The sequence below is a fragment of the Chrysochloris asiatica genome, unplaced genomic scaffold (genome assembly GCF_000296735.1).
Source record: "Chrysochloris asiatica unplaced genomic scaffold, ChrAsi1.0 scaffold00032, whole genome shotgun sequence".
NCBI classification, from domain to species: domain Eukaryota; kingdom Metazoa; phylum Chordata; class Mammalia; order Afrosoricida; family Chrysochloridae; genus Chrysochloris; species Chrysochloris asiatica.
Genome location: NW_006408550.1, coordinates 13,866,297 through 13,885,264, shown reverse-complemented (window position 1 = coordinate 13,885,264; position 18,968 = coordinate 13,866,297). Strand labels below are relative to the sequence as shown.

Sequence of the window (18,968 nt, the reverse complement as noted above, 5' to 3'; positions counted from 1 at the left end):
TAGTCCTTCCTCTGAATTTTTTTACTCTTTTTTTTTGTGTGTGTTTGTTCTTCTATCTTAGTGGTATTGAGAGACTTGTCTTCCAGCTCACTGATTCTTCCTTCCATCTCATCTATTCTACTCCTCTGCTGAAAACCATTTTAAAGATTGAGTTGTATTTTGCATTTAAATGATACATTGTTGTTTTAGATAAGTGCCCATCCAGTGGGTCTGACTCATAGCAATCCAGTATAGGATTTCTAAGGAGTGACTGGTGGGTTTGAGCCATGGACCTTGAGGCTAGCCATCCAGTGCTTATCCTACAGTACCACACCAGGGCTCCTTAAATGATATATTTTCCGAATCTTCTGAAAAATCTTGGAGCATGGAGGGCACCTGTTCATGTCTGATCCAATTAGGTTAGTGTATGGTCAGTAGTGATGAAAGTACATATTGGGGTTGTTGTTACACAATAACAACATGGTCAATGGAGAGGAAAGCACTTAAGTTGTTGTTGTTGTGAAGTGCCGTCAAGTCGGTTCCGACCCATAGTGACCCTGTATAGGGTTTCCAAGGAGCAACTGGTGAGCTTGAACCACCGACCTTGTAGTTCATACGACTTTGCAGGCTGGTGCATTAACCCACAGTGTCACACCACGAAAGTACTTATAGAGCATATAAAAAAAACTTTTACGTTCTTAAGAGCCTGAAGTCATGTTTTGTCTTTCTTTTAAACCCCATTTCTTTGGACTGGTTTGTGAATAGTAATGTAAAAACATATTTTTTAAAGCTTTTTCTTATGTTCCCAAAACACTCATATTTTAATTAGTAGAGTGAGAGTTTAAAAGATTTTGGAAGGAGACTACCCAAATTGGATTTCAGCTCCAACTGAAGTGACCTTGAGCAAGTAAATTGATCTTAGTCTTAGTTGTGAATTAAAGTATTGGCTAGCCCTTGGACTTACTGTTAGGAGAAAATCAATATAGAGCACCTAGCAATAAGTAATAAACTCTCAATAAAGGTTACCTTTTATTACTATTATTTTTTAAATGTTACAGAATCATTCCAACTTTACATAAGGTAAAATTATTTCCCATGTAAGTTTTTCAATATTTTTTTTAATGAATTGGCATTATATTTTATATCATTTAAGTTGCAGCCCCCATGCAACCCACTGTGCCACCAGGCTGCCTGTTTGTTTTTTTTAATGCCGATTTTAGTATCCTATTTTAAGGAGCCCGGGAGACACTATGAGTTAGCCATTGGGCTTCCAAGCATAAGGTCTGCAGTTCAAACCCACCCGCCACTCCACTGGAGAAAGATACTATCTGCTCCCATCAGAAAGCTGGCATAGGATCCATATAAGTTGGAATCATGTCTGTGGCAGTGGTACAGATAGTTAGCATGCTGAGCTATGAACTGAAAGTTTGGGGGTTTGAGTCTACCCAGAGGCTTTTCTGAAGAAAGTCTGAGGATCTACTTCCAAAATATCAGCCACTTTACAACCCTATAGAACACAGTTCTGTTCTGTTATACATGGGGTCATCATGACTCAGAAGCAACTGAACACAACCGGTATTGCATTTCGTGTTCCTGACATGCCCAACTTATTTGAATTAACTTTATCAAACAGCGAAAAACAGAGGTGGAAACTCTATCTGTCAGATCTTCTCACAATAACCATATGTTTACTTCTTGCCTGTCACTTGGTAAGATTTCCTAAAACTTTAGATTCTGTTTTTATTTATCAGTGTAGTTAGGTTTAAACATTCCTTTCAGAGTCTGCTTTTATAATTAGGGTCTGTATCTTTGTAATGACTCATTTCCCTGAAATGCATTTTATTCTCAAATCAATTCTGATGCATAAACTAGAAAGGCATCTCCACATTCAGCTCTTCCTTCTGTAACAGAGGACTTCTTGCCACCTAGTATGATAAAGTCAATTTTTGTTGTATGGTCTTCTTATATAGTTAAGCATGGCCCTATTGTTGATCTGCCCTTATTAAAAGTAACATTGTACATACATTCAGTCCCCACATTATGAATGTCCAAAATATATACAACTAATAGTTAGGAACCAGCCCCTATAAAGCCTATCATACTGAAAATTTGAGGAACATACAAGTTTTATAGTAATAAACAGGTGCTACTTTGTGGTATGAACCAAAACATTTTTACTGTTACTGTATTATTACCCTACAGGTCTTTTGGTGTATCTGAAAGTCTTTGTTAAATGTATTTTATACATTGAAAGATACAGTACATGCTTTTGTTGTTAAGTGCCAAGTGGGTTCCAACTCATAGTGACCCTGTTTAGGGTTTCTTAGAAGAGGCTGGTGGGTTTGAACTGCTGACCTTGTGGTTAGCTGTCCAGTGTTTATCATACAGCACTATACCAAGACTCCTATATACTAGATACCAAGACAAATAGTTAACTAATTGGTGTTAGATAAGAACCATACCTGACTGTCCTGTTTATGTATAAAGTCGATTTAGGAATGGAACTTGTGGCATTAAATATTTGGTATTCAGTATTTTTGTAATCTGTGGACTATAAAGCCTTCTCTGTTACAAAGGAGTTTCTGGGTGGTAAAACAGATAAGTTCTCGACTACTAGCTGAAAAGGTTGGCAGTTCAAATCCACCTCATGGCATCTCTGAAGACAGTCCTGGCAGTCTGCTTCTGAACGGTCACAGCCCTGAAATCTCTGTGGAGGATCGTTCGAATCCACACACACGGAATTGCCCTGAGATGGCAACTAGCAACTATGTTACAAAGTAAGATGACATAAGAGAGGTCATTTTTTTGTTTGTTTGTTTGTTTGTTTGTTAACCTGTAAAGATTTATAGTCTCAGAAACCGTAAATGAGGTCACTTTTGAGTTGCAGTCAACTCGATGGTGACGTTTTATCTCTGTGGGGTTCAGGCATTTGAGTGTGTCACTGCTGCTTAGCATTCTAATAATGGAGACACTGATTATTGGATTGATATTTCCAAATAACTTTAAGTTTTATAAGTGAATATATGTATGGTCTATCTTCCTCCAACTGAGCAAACTCATCCACTTGGATTGTGGTATGTAGATATACAAGAATCATTTTCTATTTCTCCCTGGTAAAAGTCAATGAAGATCTAGATAGGCATATTTTATTCTAATATAAAATATGTAAAGATATTTTAAAAATCAGACATTAGATAATTTGTTACGTACTATGGGATCCTGGTGTGGCACTGTGGGTTAATGTGCCAGACTGCAAAGGTGTTTGAACTGCAAGATCAGTAGTTCAAGCTCATCAGCTGCTCCTCGGAAACCCTATACAGGGTCGATATGGGTTGGAATCGACTCAACGGCACTTCACAACACAACAATGCGATAAACACTGGACTGAGAGCCACAGGGTTGGTGATTTGAACCCACCAGTTACTGCATAAGAGAAAAATGAGGCTTTCTGCTCTGGCCAAGATTTAAAGTCTTTTAAACCTCATAGTGACCTGTGACCCTATACAGGGTCGCTATGAGTCGGAATTGACTCAACAGCACTTAAACAACAACAGCATGTCATGAATGCTTCTGACACATGACTCTATGACATCTGTCTTCATGCCATATTATTTTCATCATAGTCAAGATGGGAAATTATGATTTTCATTGATAAGCCTGATAGAAAGGCTATAGGCTAAAGGGATTGCAACCCCCCACCTTAAAAGGGATTTCGACTACTTGCTGCAGCTAGCAGCATCATGGGAGAAAGATCCAGTAGTTCTACTTTGTCAGTGGGGTCCCTTTAAGTTGGAATCAATTCAAGGGTACCCATCAACAGTAGTGTATGTGTCTTGCGCTTCATTATACAGATGTTAATTATGTAACATTTAGGTTAAATGGCAGTTTTATGTTCATAATTTTATAAACATATAATTATACAAACATTTTCAGCAATTAAAAAAAGCCCATATTTAACACAGTCTTACAATGTACAGTGTTTACAGCTAAAGGTAATTATTTTAAAGCAAAACAAAACGCAGTAATAAAACATACATGTATAACTGTTTCACTTGTAAAGAAAATATATGGTATTAAACATTTTCAGACCCTAAAATCAACTGTTTAAAACTGTATGCAAATCCGACTCGATGGCACATAATAACAATACTAAAGGGAAGATCAGGATTCAAATTTTGGGACGCAATATTTGAAATGCAGTTTTAAGTCTTTTAAACCCCTTACTCACAATGAGGGCATCAAGAATCTGGTTACTGGAGATCAGAGAGAATGTTTTCTTGTCCCATCCAGTTACCGTTCCCTTCTGCAGTTCAGAGAGAAGAGCTTCAAGGAAAGAATTTGAGGATGTAATGGCGTTCTCCTGAAGGGCTTGGTGGGCTGAATGGGAATGGGTCTAAGACAAAGCAGCCCTTTAGTGCAAGTGAATGAGAGGTGGTTGGTGGCTGTAGTCATCCGGCACTCACAGATTTTGTTTAGCTAAAGATGCATGGGTCTTCCCTGTAGACCAGGTTGGATCATGGGCATCAAAGAGTGGCAATGAGGTTGTTTAAGATTCTATTCAGTAGAGAAGTCTGGAAAGAAAATAAATCTCAGCTGATAAAAACTGGATTCTAGATGCTACGTTTAAAAAAAAAAAAAAAAGTTGCTATCAAGCCCAAGTCAATTCCAACTCGTAAGGAATAGGAAATATTAACAACACAGAGCTGGTGTAACTGGTATGCAAGCAACTTGTGCAGTGAAACTGAGCCTTGTTCTTGGTTGAATGGTGAGTGGTTGCCATCTTGAAATGCTTAACCAATTTAAAACAGAGACTCACATTTTCATTTTGCACTGGATCCTGCAAGTCATGTAGGCTTCCTAAGAGTTTCTAGGGATGCTGTGAGTCAAAGTTGACTTGATGGCAGTGAGTGAGTGGGTCCTGAGTTGATGGCCTACATTGGAGGAGATAGATGAAAGGCACGTCTGTGGAAGAAGGGATGGTTCTCTGAAGAAGTCATAAAGCGCACTTACCAACTGAACTAACCAGGTAAAATATTCCTGTTCCTCTTACCTCTTGTCCTTCATCCACCTCTAGTCCCTACCAAGCCAAAGTGGAATAAATACAGCTTTGAAAGAGGGCAGAAATTCATGATTAAAAAGAGAGAGGTTGTCATATACACTCCCATGCCAGATATTGGACACGAGCCTACAGCAGATCTGAGCTGGGAAGGGAAGCTGTTAAACCACTGAATGAAGATGGATGTTTGCATTCCAAATTGAGATTTTTTTTTTTAACTTTAAGTGAGGATAGAACTTCTATTAATGAAAAGTGGTTAGGAAAAATCATGGGCTATTCAAGTTTTCATCCAGAGGTGGGGAAAGGACTACTACATTGAATCAATTGTAAGAGAGAAGTGAAGGACAAAATAAAATTACTTTTGAAATTTTATTTTCAAGTGATACTCAATTCAGTGTATTGATTACATAATTGAATTTGAAGAATCTAGATGCTCATAAACTTTGCTGTCTTTGAAATTTAAAATGATCTCTAAAAGCTAACCTAAATGCGATGGAGAAATGAAACCTTTTATGATTTTTATTTCTTAATCCAATTTGGTAATAGGAAAAGAGACGTTAAATTTTCCCATTCATCATAGTAACTTGTGTTTAGCTAGTAGCTGGCTTGCTGACAGGAGTCTAAAAATGGAAAAGTTTAGTTGTTCAGGGCAATTGCTTATAAAGTGAGAAACTGTATGTAATGTAGCTTTAGAAAACATGTTTAATATCTTGGACAATTAAGCTTAATTTATTGAAAAAGTAGTTTAGTTTTTCCATTGGCAGTGACGGAATTTTTTTTTCCTAGTGGCTTTTCCAACATGACCTAAGTTAGGAAAATGTGGCTGATTTTCAATATGTGTCTACTGCTGTTTCCCATTTTAATGCAGACTGTTGTAGACTAATTATAGAAAATTGCATTTGGTGCTCATTATAGGGGCGAGAAATTAACTTTAATGCTGGTGACATTTAAAGAAAAATGAAGCTACGTTTTTTCCTGAGATCCTGTGAACTATGTTGCTATTAGATGCCTTTGAGTCGGTTCCAACTCATAGTGACCCTGTGCCCAACAGAACAAAACACTGCCTGATCCCCACCAGCCTCAGATTATTATTTGAGCCCGATTTTGTTGCCACTGTCTCAATCCATGTCTTTGGGGATCTTGCTCCTCCTTGCTGATCCTCCACTTTACCAAACACGATGTCCTTTTCCAGGCATTGGTCCCTTCTTGATACATGTCCAACATATTTGAGACAAAGTCTCACCAACCTCAATTCTAAGGAATATTCTGGTTTAACTTCTTCCAAGACAGATTTGTTTGTTCTTCTGAAAGTCCATGGTACTTTCAATATTCCCCCTAACACCATAATTCAAATTCTTCTGTAATATTATTGTTAAATGCTGTCAGACCAGTTCCAACTCTTAGTGACCCTATATAGGAGCGACTGGTGGGTTTGAACTGCTGACCTTGTGGTTAGCAGTCCAGTGCTTACCCTACAATGACACACTGTTGTCCAACTTTCAAATTCATATGTTTTTGTTAAGTGCCGTCAAGCTGGTTCTAACTCATAGTGACCATGTATAGGGTTTCCTAGGAGTAGCAGGTGAATTTGAACTGCCAATCTTGTGATTTACGATCCAGGGCTGATCCTGGACCAGGAGGTGATTGAAAATACCATGGCTTGGGTTAGGCGCACCTTAGCCCTCAAAGTCTCTTTGTTCTTTTGCATCAGATTTGCCTAATTCAATAAGACTTTTGATGTCTTGACTGCTGCTGCTGTAAGTGCTAATTGTCAATCCAAGCAAAGTGAGTCTTTGACAAATTCAATCTTTTGTCCGTTTACCATAATGTTATTCATTGGTCCACTTGTGAGAATTTTGTATTTTCTTTACCTTGGGGTGCAATCCATATAGATGGCTGTAGTCTTTGATCGTCATCAGTAAGTATTTCAGGTCCTCTTCTATTCGAGCAAGCAAGATTGTATCAACAGCATATCATAGGTTGTTAATGAGTCCTCCTTCAATCCTGATGCCACGTTCTTCTTCATATAATTCAGCTTCTTGAATTATTTGCTCAGCATACAGATCGAATAAGTATGGTGAAAAAGAGAATACACCTTACCTGATTTTGAATAATTTTGTTCTGTTTGAGCAACTGCCTCATGGTCTATGTATAGGTTCATCATAGCACAATGAAATGTACTGGAATACCCATTCTATTCAATATTATCCATAGTTTGTTATGATCCACACAGTTGAAATCCTTTGCTTAATAACTAAAGCATAAACAAGCATCTTTCTGGTATTCCCTTTTAGCCAAGATTCATCTGACATCTTCAATGATAATCCCTTGTTTCATGTGCTCTTCTGATCTACCTTGAATTTCTGGCAGCTTTGTTGTGATAATTTTTAGTAGTACATCCTTGTTGATGTACTACTGCAACCATTGTTGAATTATCTCCAGAAAAACTGTACTTGCATGTAATACTAATGATATTATTCGATGGTTTCTGCGTTCTGTTGGGTCACCTTTCTTTGGAATGGGTACAAATATAGGTCTATTCCAATTGGATGGTCAGGTAGCTGTCTTCAAAATTTCTTCGCATAAATTAGTTTGTACCTCTATCACTGCATTAGTTTGTTGAAACATTTTTATTTGTATTTTGTAAAGTCCTGGTGTCAGTGCGCCATGGACTGCTGCCCTTTTATGATGGGAAATATTTACATATTTTTAATTTTTTTGAAGGCCTTTATAATTGATCAAACTTTACATAATATGAATATTGTCACTTTTTTCCCATAAAATATTTCAGGAAGTATTTTCTTCTATAGAAAATATCTTTGTAATTTTGTGTACAGCAGTTATTACACTATTAGTGTGGTAATAGTTTTTAGTTGAAATATCTTAAGTCTTTTAAGTATAGGGCTAATTCTGTTAGCTTTTTTAAAGTCTGCTAAAAATTATTTTAATTATTGATAATTCTGAATTTATTTTAAATTAGAAAAGACTGGACCTATAGATCAAATGTAGTCCTGGAATGGCACTGTAGTATAAGCATTGGACTGCTAACAATAATGTCAGTGATTTAAATCCTCCGGCTGCCCCTCCCAAACCCTATTATACAGGTTTGAAACTGACTCTGTGGCACTTAGTGACAACAATACAAAAGAGTCTTAAGGAGGAATTATTTATTATTGAAAAGACCATTGTCTCTGGGTGGTGCAGACAGCTAGTGAGCGTGGCTACTCGGTTGGTAGTTCTCGTCCATCCAGTGACACCTTAGGAGAAAAGCTTGGGGATCTTCCAAAAGCTCAGCCGTTGAAAACTCTATGGAGCACAGTTGTATTCTGACATATATGCATCTCACCATGAGTTGACAATTGGTGGTGGCGATGGTTTCTTAGAGGAAGAACATTTGAAAGTAGACCAGATAGCGTGCCATATTGGCCACAAGTTGGGGTCTCATTTCCTTGCTCATGACCTGACATCTTAAGCCGTTACGCACAGCAACACAGTTGTGAATATCATTTGGAAGAGTAATCACAGCACATTAATATAAATGTCTTTATTCAATATAATTTCATACCTTTCTACAATGTATTTCTCTGATTCTGTTCTAGGCTCGTCGGAAGGAGGTATTTATCCAGGAACGGTATGGAAGATATAACTTAAATGACCCATTCCTGGCATTACAGAGAGACTATGAAGCAGGTGCCGGGGATAAAGACAAGAAACCAGTTTGTACCAATCCTCTCTCCATCCTTGAAGCTGTCATGGCCCACTGCAGAAAGATGCAGGAGCGGATGTCCACACAGCTGGCTGCTGCTGAGAGCAGACAAAAGAAGGTATTGCAACTTTTAAATTGTTATCTTCTCTGTGACTCAGTGTTGTTGTTGTTAAGTGCCCTTACATCATCACTTCCCACTCATCGTGACCCAGTGCTCATGGACTGAAATATCACCCGGTCCTGGGCCATCCTCACAATTACTGTTATGTTTGAGCCCAGCGGGATGAGAAAGCTAAGTTTATTGTTTGCTCCAAAATATTTTCAGGAAGTAGTGTTGTTGCTGATGGACGCTGTATAGGGTTTCTGAGGCTATAGATTTTTATGGGAACAGGAAGCCTCATCTTTTCCCCCACTGAGTGGCTGGTGGGCTAGTACTGCCAACCTTGTGTTTAGCAGTCCTGTGCTTATCCTACAGATCCTCTATGTTGTTAGCCTCCAAGAAGTGTAGGGTTAAGGATTTAGAAATACAGAATGCTGACAATATTCTGGTATCCTTTAAAAAATGTAATTCAAGATAAAAATAACACTTCGCCCACAAAAACATTTTACAAAGATTTTTCTTCCTGTGATTATTCCTCTGATGCTTTCTTTAAAATATGGACCTGTTTTTATTGAACAGCCCTTGCCAAACACCCATGAGCATGTGTTTGGTTGCTCAATGGCAGGTAATGCAGCAATTTAATCAGGATTCTCTGATCGTGTGGTAATACCCGCAGGTTATTTTATCAAAACAGCTTCTGTCTGAAAGGTCTCTTTGCAATTACAAATCATTTTTACTTGATTGTTTTACTTCAGTTTTTCATTTCATTTCATTTCTTTGGAGGGTGAATAGAATGAAAGTGTGCATGTTCTCCATCTCTCAGTCTGTCAGCCTCCAGCCCTGGTTAGTCTCAAACCTGCATCTGGGGTCTGCCTGGCGTGTCACACACAGACCTCCAGGCTCCTGTTCACATGTGTTTCCTTTAAACCAATCTCTCCTAACCCCCCGCCCCCAACAATGCATGTCGATTCATCACACTTGAATACATGGTTCAAAGAGTACCAGGTGTCATCAGAACTTACTGAGATCAGTCATAAGGTTATTGATGAGTAGATTTTACCCTTCGGAGATGGTGCTGAGTTCCTGTGTTTGAAAAGAGGGCGAGGAAGTCAGAGAAGTTACTGCTGCTTAGTATTCCTAGAATTCAGATGAATATGCTCTTTCAAGCATTATTAAAGCATAAATTAAAACATTTATTTATCCTTTCCAGAGAACCCTTATATATCTGACATTAAACACCTGGCAGACATTAACTCGAATGCACTATATAGTGAGTGTTTATGATATCGTGATACAGTGTGAATGTTTCTTTTCCCTGTTATTATATCCTTGCATAAATATATGTATGCCAAGGTTTTGGTGTAGGTGTTACATAAAAGCAAACCTCTTCCTCAGTATGTCACATGGTATAAAACCAGAAGCTCTGGAGAAAATATTAAGGAAGAAGAGAAGGCCTTCTATGGATGTGAGCCACAATGAAATAATTTCACTCTGGATTTTGTAAACTTTCTATGAAGCCCTGCAGAAAACCACTGAGGTCTCTGGAGGTTTGCAAAAATCCCCACAAACCACATAACCAAGAGCCTGTGTGTCTCAGCTGATGTCACAGAGACTCATTTGTATTTCTTGGATGGGATACATTTCAATTATGTTCTTAACATGTCGAACGAACTCTTTCATAATAAACCTTTTATGCTGTGGTATCAAAACTCAAGGAAATACTTTTGTTTTCATTTGCTCTGTAGGAAATGCACCCATACCAAATTTTACTGGTAGTTCTCCATTTTATTTACCATTTCTCTTTTAAGGAAAAAGAAAGTAGAAGAAACTCATTTCTAGTTGAATGAAAGGTTTTATTATCTAACCTTTTTTTTTTTTTTTTAATCAATTTACATCCTGTTTGTTTCTAAATGACTGGGCCTTTTCCAACCTGGCTGGGAATGAAATGTTTTCTGTCTTATGGGTCCAGGAGCCTGATGTGAATTGAACCAGTGGTCTGCCTCCTTCACATTATGGGAATACAGGAGTCCTTTATGGTGAAATTCATTGGCTTTGTAGCCTCAGTGTAGGGTCACCTGGACAGGAAGTCCATAAGGGACATTTCAATAAATTATAGCATGTCAGAAGCTTTAGACAATTTGCACTCTTGCCCTGTTTCTACTTATAAAGAAAATACCACATCAATTAATAGGACCAGGAACACCAAACCTGTATTTTCTTTAAGCAACAAAATTGCCTGTTTGGCTCTGTGGGCTAATGTATCAGACTACAAAGCCATTTGAACTGCAAGGTTGTTGGTTCAAGCTCACCAGCTACACCTTGGAAACCCACCCTATACAGGGTTACTATGGATTGAAATCGACTCGACGGCACTTAACAACAACTTTCAGTCTGAAAAGTAAATATTTCATCCTAGTATCTTCAATCCCCTTGCATCTGGACTGTCAGTCTTGAAATCTAAAAGCAGTAAGGAAAAAAAAAAAAAAAAATCAGTTTTATAAATGAGTCCAGTTCTCTAAGTTACTGCCAGAGCAAAAGTCTGGGGAATTAAAGGCCCTATTATCTACAATTCAATAATTTATTATCTGACACCAGACCTATCTCTTTAGTAATTCTAGGGCATTTGGCCTGAACGTGACTCTGGTCAGCCTCTCAGGGCGGGAGAAGAGACGCCATGCTCATTCATGCTTTGGTTCCTGGTTCCTGCTGAGACTGTTAATAGGAGGCTTAACTGTGTGGTCATTTGTGTGCCAGGGAAATTTGGGCAAAAGCCAGTTTGGCAAATGGACTGATCCTGTAAAGCCACTTTGAGTAAGCTCATGGGGAATTCTGCCTAGGACAATCTATTTCCCATTTTAAGCCAGTAACCTAGGGTGGGAAGACATTTGGATTTTTTTTTTTTTTTTAATCTGACATATCATCTGTTAATAGAGTTTTTACTCTAATTTACTTGAACACTAGGGAGGAAGTAAATATTTTTTTCAAACATTTCATCCATACTTAAAAGCATAATTTCTAGCACTGAACTAGGAACAACACTTTAATCTGAATAGATTCTTTGAAAGCCAAAAATTACTAGGAACTTAAGAAGGGAACAATCCTTTTCACTGATGAAAGCCAAGACTAACTCTGAGTGTTAACTACAGAGTCTTTTAGGTGTCAGCTCAGAATAATTAGATCAGTTGCATGGCAGTCCCTGCTAGTCCACCACTTGTCTGCCCATTTCTCCCTAAGGTGGTATTGTTATGATGCTGGGAGCTGTACCACTGCTATCTCAAATACCAAAAGGATCACTGAGATCAGACAGATTTCAGTGAACTTTCAGCTAAGACAGACTAGGAAGAAAGGCCTGGCAACCTTCTTAGATAAATTAGCTAATATAAGCTTTGTTGTTGTTGTTGTTGTTGTTAAATGCTATCAAGTCGATTCTGATTCATAGCGACCCTGTTTCCAAGGAGTGGCTGGTGAGTTTGAACTGCCATCCTTATGATTCAAATCAACCTTGAGATTGAGTCCTTATCCCACGGTGCCACACTGCTAGAAGATGAGCCCTCTGTTGTTGTTGTTAAGTGCCATCGAGTCGGGTCCGACCCATAGCGACCCTGTACAGGGTTTCCGAGGGTGTAAATCTTTACGGGAGTAGAAAGCCTCATCTTTCTCCCACGGAGCGGCTGGTAGTTTCGAACCGCTGACCTTAAGGTTCGCAGCCCGATTCGTAACCACTACGCTACCAGAGCTCCTTAGAAGATGAGCCCTCTAGGATGGACTAAAACCAAGCTCACTGCCATCAAATCAATTCTGATTCATAGTGCCCCTAGATGGCAGACTAGAACACTCAATAAGATTTCCAAGGTTGTCAATCTTTACAGAAGCCGACTGGCACATCTTTCTCCCTTGTAGTGACTGGTGTGTTAGAACCACCAACGTTTAGGTTAGCAGCTGAGATCTTTAACCAGCGAGCACCAGGACTCCTTTCTAGGCCAGAAGACACTCTAAATACACAGTGGACACAGCAGTGGACTTGGGCATAGTAGTGACCATGAAGATAACGCAGAACTGGGCAAAGTTTTGTTCTTTATTTGAAGGAGTCATCATGAGTCCAAACCCATGCAAAAACAGCTTAACAACCACATCCTGGCATAGACTCTGAGTTGTAATCAAGTGCAGCCAGTACCTCTTGATTTAACCAGAAAGGCAGTGTATTGACTTCTACAGAGTATCAGTTGCCTGACAGTTTTTCACAGCAGTGCTGGGAATGTTGGGGACCAGCCTAACCAGCAAGCACCACAAACAAAAGCTCACTCCGCGGCTGCTCTTTAGCAGGTGGGTGATGCTTGTGCTAACTAGCACTGGAGCTTGCACACCAAGCAGCACTGATACCACAGTTCGGGGTCCCATGTGGTGTACCACTCACTATGCTTCTTCACCCAGTTTGAACCCTAGGGCACCTGCATCTGATTGGTCAGCCTTAGCCATCATATCTCCTCCTTAGATACAAGGAAGACGAAAAAAACATTGGGCAAATGTGGTCTCTCTTTTTTTTTCTGACGGTTTATGTATATTCAGTATTCTTTGCCAACACCATAATTCAAGGGCCAGAATGCTCCTTAAAAGCAAGAGTGACAAGACTTTGCTTCACATACTTTGGGCATGTTATCAGGAGGGAAAAGTCCCTAGAGAAGGACATCATGCTTGGTGAAGTAGAGAGTCAACAACAAAGAAGAGATCCTCAGTAAGATGAGCTGGCACAGTGGCTGTAGGGATGGGAACAAGCGTAGCAATATTTGTGAGAATGGCACAGGACCAGGCCATGTTTTGTTTTGTAGTACGTAGGGTCGCAAAGAGCTGCAGTCAACTTGATGACACATAATAGCACAACAGTGTAGCCTGTATAAGGTGTCCTGGAGTCACAACAGGCTAGCTGAAAGGTTGGCTGTTGGACCCCACTCAGATGCTCTGCAGGGGAGGGACCTATCTACCTGCTCTCAGAAAGATCACAGCCTAGGAAACCATATGGGGCAGTCGCATGGGTTCCTACGAGTCGAAATCACCTTGATGGCTCCTAGCAACAATAACAGCCTAACCTCAATAGGGGATAATCATAGAATGGAGAATTCCCGCAACGTAAGAAGGGTTTCTGGTTAGATACAGCAAATGGGCCAGAAAAAAAGTTACAATGTAAGCACTTGTTTTGCTATTGAGTTTCTTTTGATAATTCTTCCTATCAAAACTAATAGTACTTCATGCTGCCATTTGCATTCAGTGCTCTCTACTTCATTGTATACATCATGTTATAATACATAAATAAGTATATTTTAGTTTTATGCTTTCTAGTAATAAGATGCTTCAGAGTCATTTATATAATTACGTGTTTTAGGGACACTATTTATGACATTTTATACATGAGTGATTGTTTGGGGCCCATCCATCCCTGAGTCTTTTTTGTATAATTCATTATCATGTTTCAGAATGCATTTAGATTCCCCAGCAGCATTATGGAGTGTAAGGGGGAGCTGCAGACCAGATCTGTGATCCCAGAGCATTGATTTGAAGAAGAGTGCAGTTCACCCCGACCATGTGCATCAAAACAGGACAAACTCTTTTCCAATTATACCTCCCTTCTCTTGAGTTTCTAGATTAAGAAGAAGGGGCCAATGAAACACAAAGTACTACAGCTCCAGGAGACAAACACACACACACACACACAAAACCAACTAATAGTTAATGTGTGTATTGTTATGCATTTGTTTATGTTATGTTGTTATGTTCTCCATTTATTTTCTTGTATATTCCTGTGATTACCTGATTGTGCACATAAGACGGGCAGGTGGTTGGGGTAACCAGGTAGAGAAGGAGACAAGGTACAATGAGTGTTAGGTATGGGGGAGCAAACAGAACTATAGACAAGCGTCTTCAGAATGTTTTATGGCTGTGACAAACGCGTTCTCTGTGTTCTTGTTTTATAAATGACCACAGTGCTTTTCTCTGTTTTCCACCATGAATTAGAGCTAATTGCCTTTACATTGCCACTCTGCTCCCACCTACAGAGTTTTCACTTTCATTCTGTGAAAACATGTGTTTGGTGACTCTTCATTCATGGCTCCTTGTCTAGGTGCTATTCTTGGAGCAGCCGCCCACTGTCTCACTACCAGTGTAGCTGCATCCGTTCTTCTAAGCGCTTCCACACATTCCACTCCTCCACAAAAGATTCCCTCAGCTGCTACTTGAAAGTGATTGTGAGCAGATATCAATTGTCTGGACAGTAGCATAGCAAAGTCATCTGTGTGTGCAGGAGGCTGTGACTCCTTGTACATTGTAGCAGTATGTGGTCCTGTTTCATTGGCTCTTAACAAATTGTATTAGGTCATAGAGTAGAATAAAACGAGTACCTTGTACATAGTAGGCAGTTTGCCGTATGTATATGAATATAACTAATGAAACCATTAGAGCAATTTTTAAAGAATCATATTGACCGTATTAAAGTAAAACTACTTTATTGATGATCAGGAAAGTAAACAATTACGAGAAAGAACCAAAGACTCCTGGTAAAGGCAAGGGGAGAGTAGTTTCAAGGTCATATGATCAAATCCAGAGAAATTAAGGGACTCCCCTGAGATGATAATATGCTCAGAGTATTTAGTATATGTTGTGCCCTATTGAAATAACTCATTTAGTCCTTAGAAATTATATCGTAGGTGCTATTATTTCTCCCATTTTATTGTTGTTAAGTGTTGTCAAGTTGGTTCCAACTCATAGCCATCCTGAATAGTGTTACGGAGCAGCAGCTGTTGGGTTTGAACTGCCAACCTTGTGGTTAACAATACAGTGCTGATCCTACAGTGACACACCAGGGTTCTCCATTGTAGACCTAAGGAAAATGAAACAGCAGAGAATTTGAGCAAAGGAATTTGACTATGTTTGCAGAACTAATAAGTTAAAAAGCCTGTATTTGAGTACAGAAAATCTGTCTCTAGAGTCCAGTGCCCACCACTGTGTTGTGGTGCCTCTCAAAGCTACAAAGCCAATATCTCCAGTTTGTTAGACCAGAGCCCTTTATGTTTATTGTGCCTTTTCTTCATGCCAGAAACATGGGAAGTCCTTCATCGTTTGGGTTCTTTTTGTATTTTTGTCCCTCAGATCACTTACTTAAGACTGAGGAATATAAATTTTACCAAAATTTCTATTGCTCTCCGGAGCCTTCAAGTAGTTATTGTCTTATATTTTGTCAAAGATTTATAATGGTTTTCTGCAGGAGGGTTCATCTAATAAAAGATTCTCCACCATTGCTGACAGTGGACTTTTCTGCTGTGCTTTACAGTTGTTGAATTTTATCCCTGTCTTACTTATAAAAATATTCATTTGTAGCTTTTATATGGTTTATCCTCTAGATACTTTCTCATTTTTTTAGCCCTTAAATGTATTATGGGAGGAAAAACTTGTGAAAAGTCAGTGCATTTTAAATAGCACAAATAGCTATTGCATTTTCAGTAGAAAATGTCCTGTGTTTTTTTTTTTTAAGTGTTAGGGACTATTTGAAGTACTTTATGTGCATTTTCTCATTGAATCTTACAGTTACTATGACTGCCCTAGTATGTACAGCTAAGGGAACTGAGCAATGCTGAGCTGTAGACAACGTACCCAAGGTCACAAATCTGGAATCAGACTCAATACTATTTTATCTCTTAGTCTCTTACACACATTAACTTTATTTCTGCACTGAAATGGCCAAGGACTCTTTTTAAAATTAAATTTTGAAGTGGATGAGTATGTTTATGTATTTATTGGAAAGAGCTGGGGTAGAGAGTAGATGTTTAATATTTACAAAGAGCAATGTAATAGCTGATGGAGCAAGTCCCCAAAACGACAAGAGAATCAGCAAGGCTAATTGCTGAAGTAATGGCTGACTTTCAACAGGAGATAGAAACCTTTCTCTCTCGGATTATTGGGACAGACATAAGCTTAAGGGAAGAGAAGGAGATAGAGGAAATTGGTGTGAATTATCCAGATGAAAGTGTCTCTATGGGTAGATGAGGGTTATTGAGTGGGTATTAGGTAAGGCTTGGAGGAGAGTAGCGGAGGTTTGAAATATACATTGATGTCAATGGCTGTGGTGGTTTGTGTGCCATTGAGTCGGTTTCAACTCACCCTGTATAGGATTTCAGAGGCTATAAATATTTATGAGAGCAGAAAGCCTCCTCTTTCTCCCACAGAACATCTGGTAGATTCGAACTGCTATCCTTGTGGTTAGCAGCCTAATACGTAACTGATTACACCACCAGGCCTCTTTAAATGGTATAAGGAGCTAAAGAAAGTACAGTACAGTGACTTATGGTAGGTGCTGAGAGCCATGTAGGGGCATTCATTGTGTGGCTTCTTCTTGTGCTCTTCTAACCATGACATATACAAGGGGGTTTCAAAAAGTTTGTGAAAAAATAGAATTAAAAGATAACAAAATTTGTTCCACAAACTTTTGAAGCCATTTCACATTAAAGAAGACATGTTTTAGTCTGAAACAGGGATTTACGAGAGGCAAAATGAAGAAAGGACAAAGATGTCAAAGACTAGTTGGTGCTTGTATCATCTCTCTGCATATGAAATATCGGAAATTAGTTGAATTGGTCTTCCATTGGAAGGCTTTATTCAATTTGGTTCTAAAGTGTAAAGTCAAAGTTGTCATTTAAAAATCAAGTGTACTTCCCATAGTGAAGGAATCCTGTGAGCAAGATGTGTGGTGTGAAGAGACACACATGAGACCAGAAGACTGTGAGTGGATGCCATGATTCTGCTGATGATAACCCGAATGCCACCAGGGAGCCCCTAACCCTCTTGGCCTCCAGGTAGTTTTGTTCTCAAACTAAAATTCGGCAACACATATTTCCTTCCACCTTCAAAGGTGTATCATGAGGGAGAGGGACTTCCGGTGCTTCCCTGACCAGGCAACTCAGGTAGGGCAGTCTCGGGGAAAAGGGGCGTTATCGCACATAAGAAACCTCTGTCTAGCAGACAGACAGCCCTTGAACAAACATAAGATCTTATATTTCAACATTCTGAACTTGTTTTTTTAAAAGATCAAATTGCTGAGGAATTACAGGCATTTTAAGCGTTTGCCTGCCTGCACGCAGCTCCCGCTTCCGCGCCTGTGCCTGCGAGTGCCTTTGCCCCCTGCAGACCTTGGAATGCAGGGCTAGAGCAACCCCACTTAGAAGGCTGCATTTCCAGAGAAAAGGAAGCATAAACTAACAAAGCCAAACACATAGAGAGGAATATCAGTGTGGATATCAGGCAATTCGGGGTACCCACCGTACAGAGACACTGAGAGAGGCATTTTTTACGTCATCAAATATGGACATTACCTCTCTGCAGCCATTACCCTCAGCCCTCTCCTGCCCTGGCCTAGACCAGCCCTCTGCCAAGCCGCCGAGGCTCAGGAACACCCAAGGCACAGGCCTGCCCACTGAGGCCAAGGCCTGCTCTGAGGCCCAACCCGCCCACAGACTGGTCACAAAGGCCTAGGCCCAACCAAGGCCCAAAACACCCGAAGGTCCAACCCGCTGCGTAGCCAGGTCTCCAAGGCCCAGTGCCCCTGAGACTCAACCCGCCTTCAGCCCCGTCCCCAAGGCAAGGCCCCCCGAGGCCCAATCTGCCGAACCCGCCTGCTGAGGCCCAAGCCACCCTATGCCCAGCTGCTGATACCCAGGCCCCTTGAGGCCCAAACCGCCTGCCCGAGGCCCAAACCACCTGCCTGAGGACCAAACCACCCGCCCGAGGACCAACCCTCTTGCAGCCCAGTCACTGACACCCAGGCCCCCAGAGGCCCAAACCACCCGCCCTAGGCTCAACCAACCCACCCGAGACCCAAAAGGCACACCTCTGAGGCCCAGGCCCAACTGAGGCCCAAAAAAGTTACTCTGAGCTAAGCAATAAGGAGAGTGAAAAGGGAAGACCACATCCTGATTACATCTTCCTGGAGGTAATCAGAAAACATAAAAAATTACCAAAAGACATACTTAATTATTAGGGCCACAGATAAACATTAAACATGTCCAAGAAGCAAAAGCAGATGCCGATATCAGCACATGTCCAGAAAAAAAGATAAAATATCTGAGACAAATGAACCAGAAGTAGAC

General features: G+C 39.9%; 1 protein-coding gene across 1 annotated transcript in view; it reads left to right on the top strand.

Moving 5' to 3' along the window:
* CTTNBP2 (cortactin binding protein 2) overlaps positions 1-18,968 on the top strand; it is a 182,049-nt gene that overhangs the window by 72,471 nt on the left and 90,610 nt on the right. Inside the window, exon 3 of the mRNA XM_006859316.1 lies at positions 8,635-8,859. Coding sequence (XP_006859378.1) covers positions 8,635-8,859 — 225 coding nt within the window. The remainder of the gene's footprint in view (positions 1-8,634; positions 8,860-18,968) is intronic.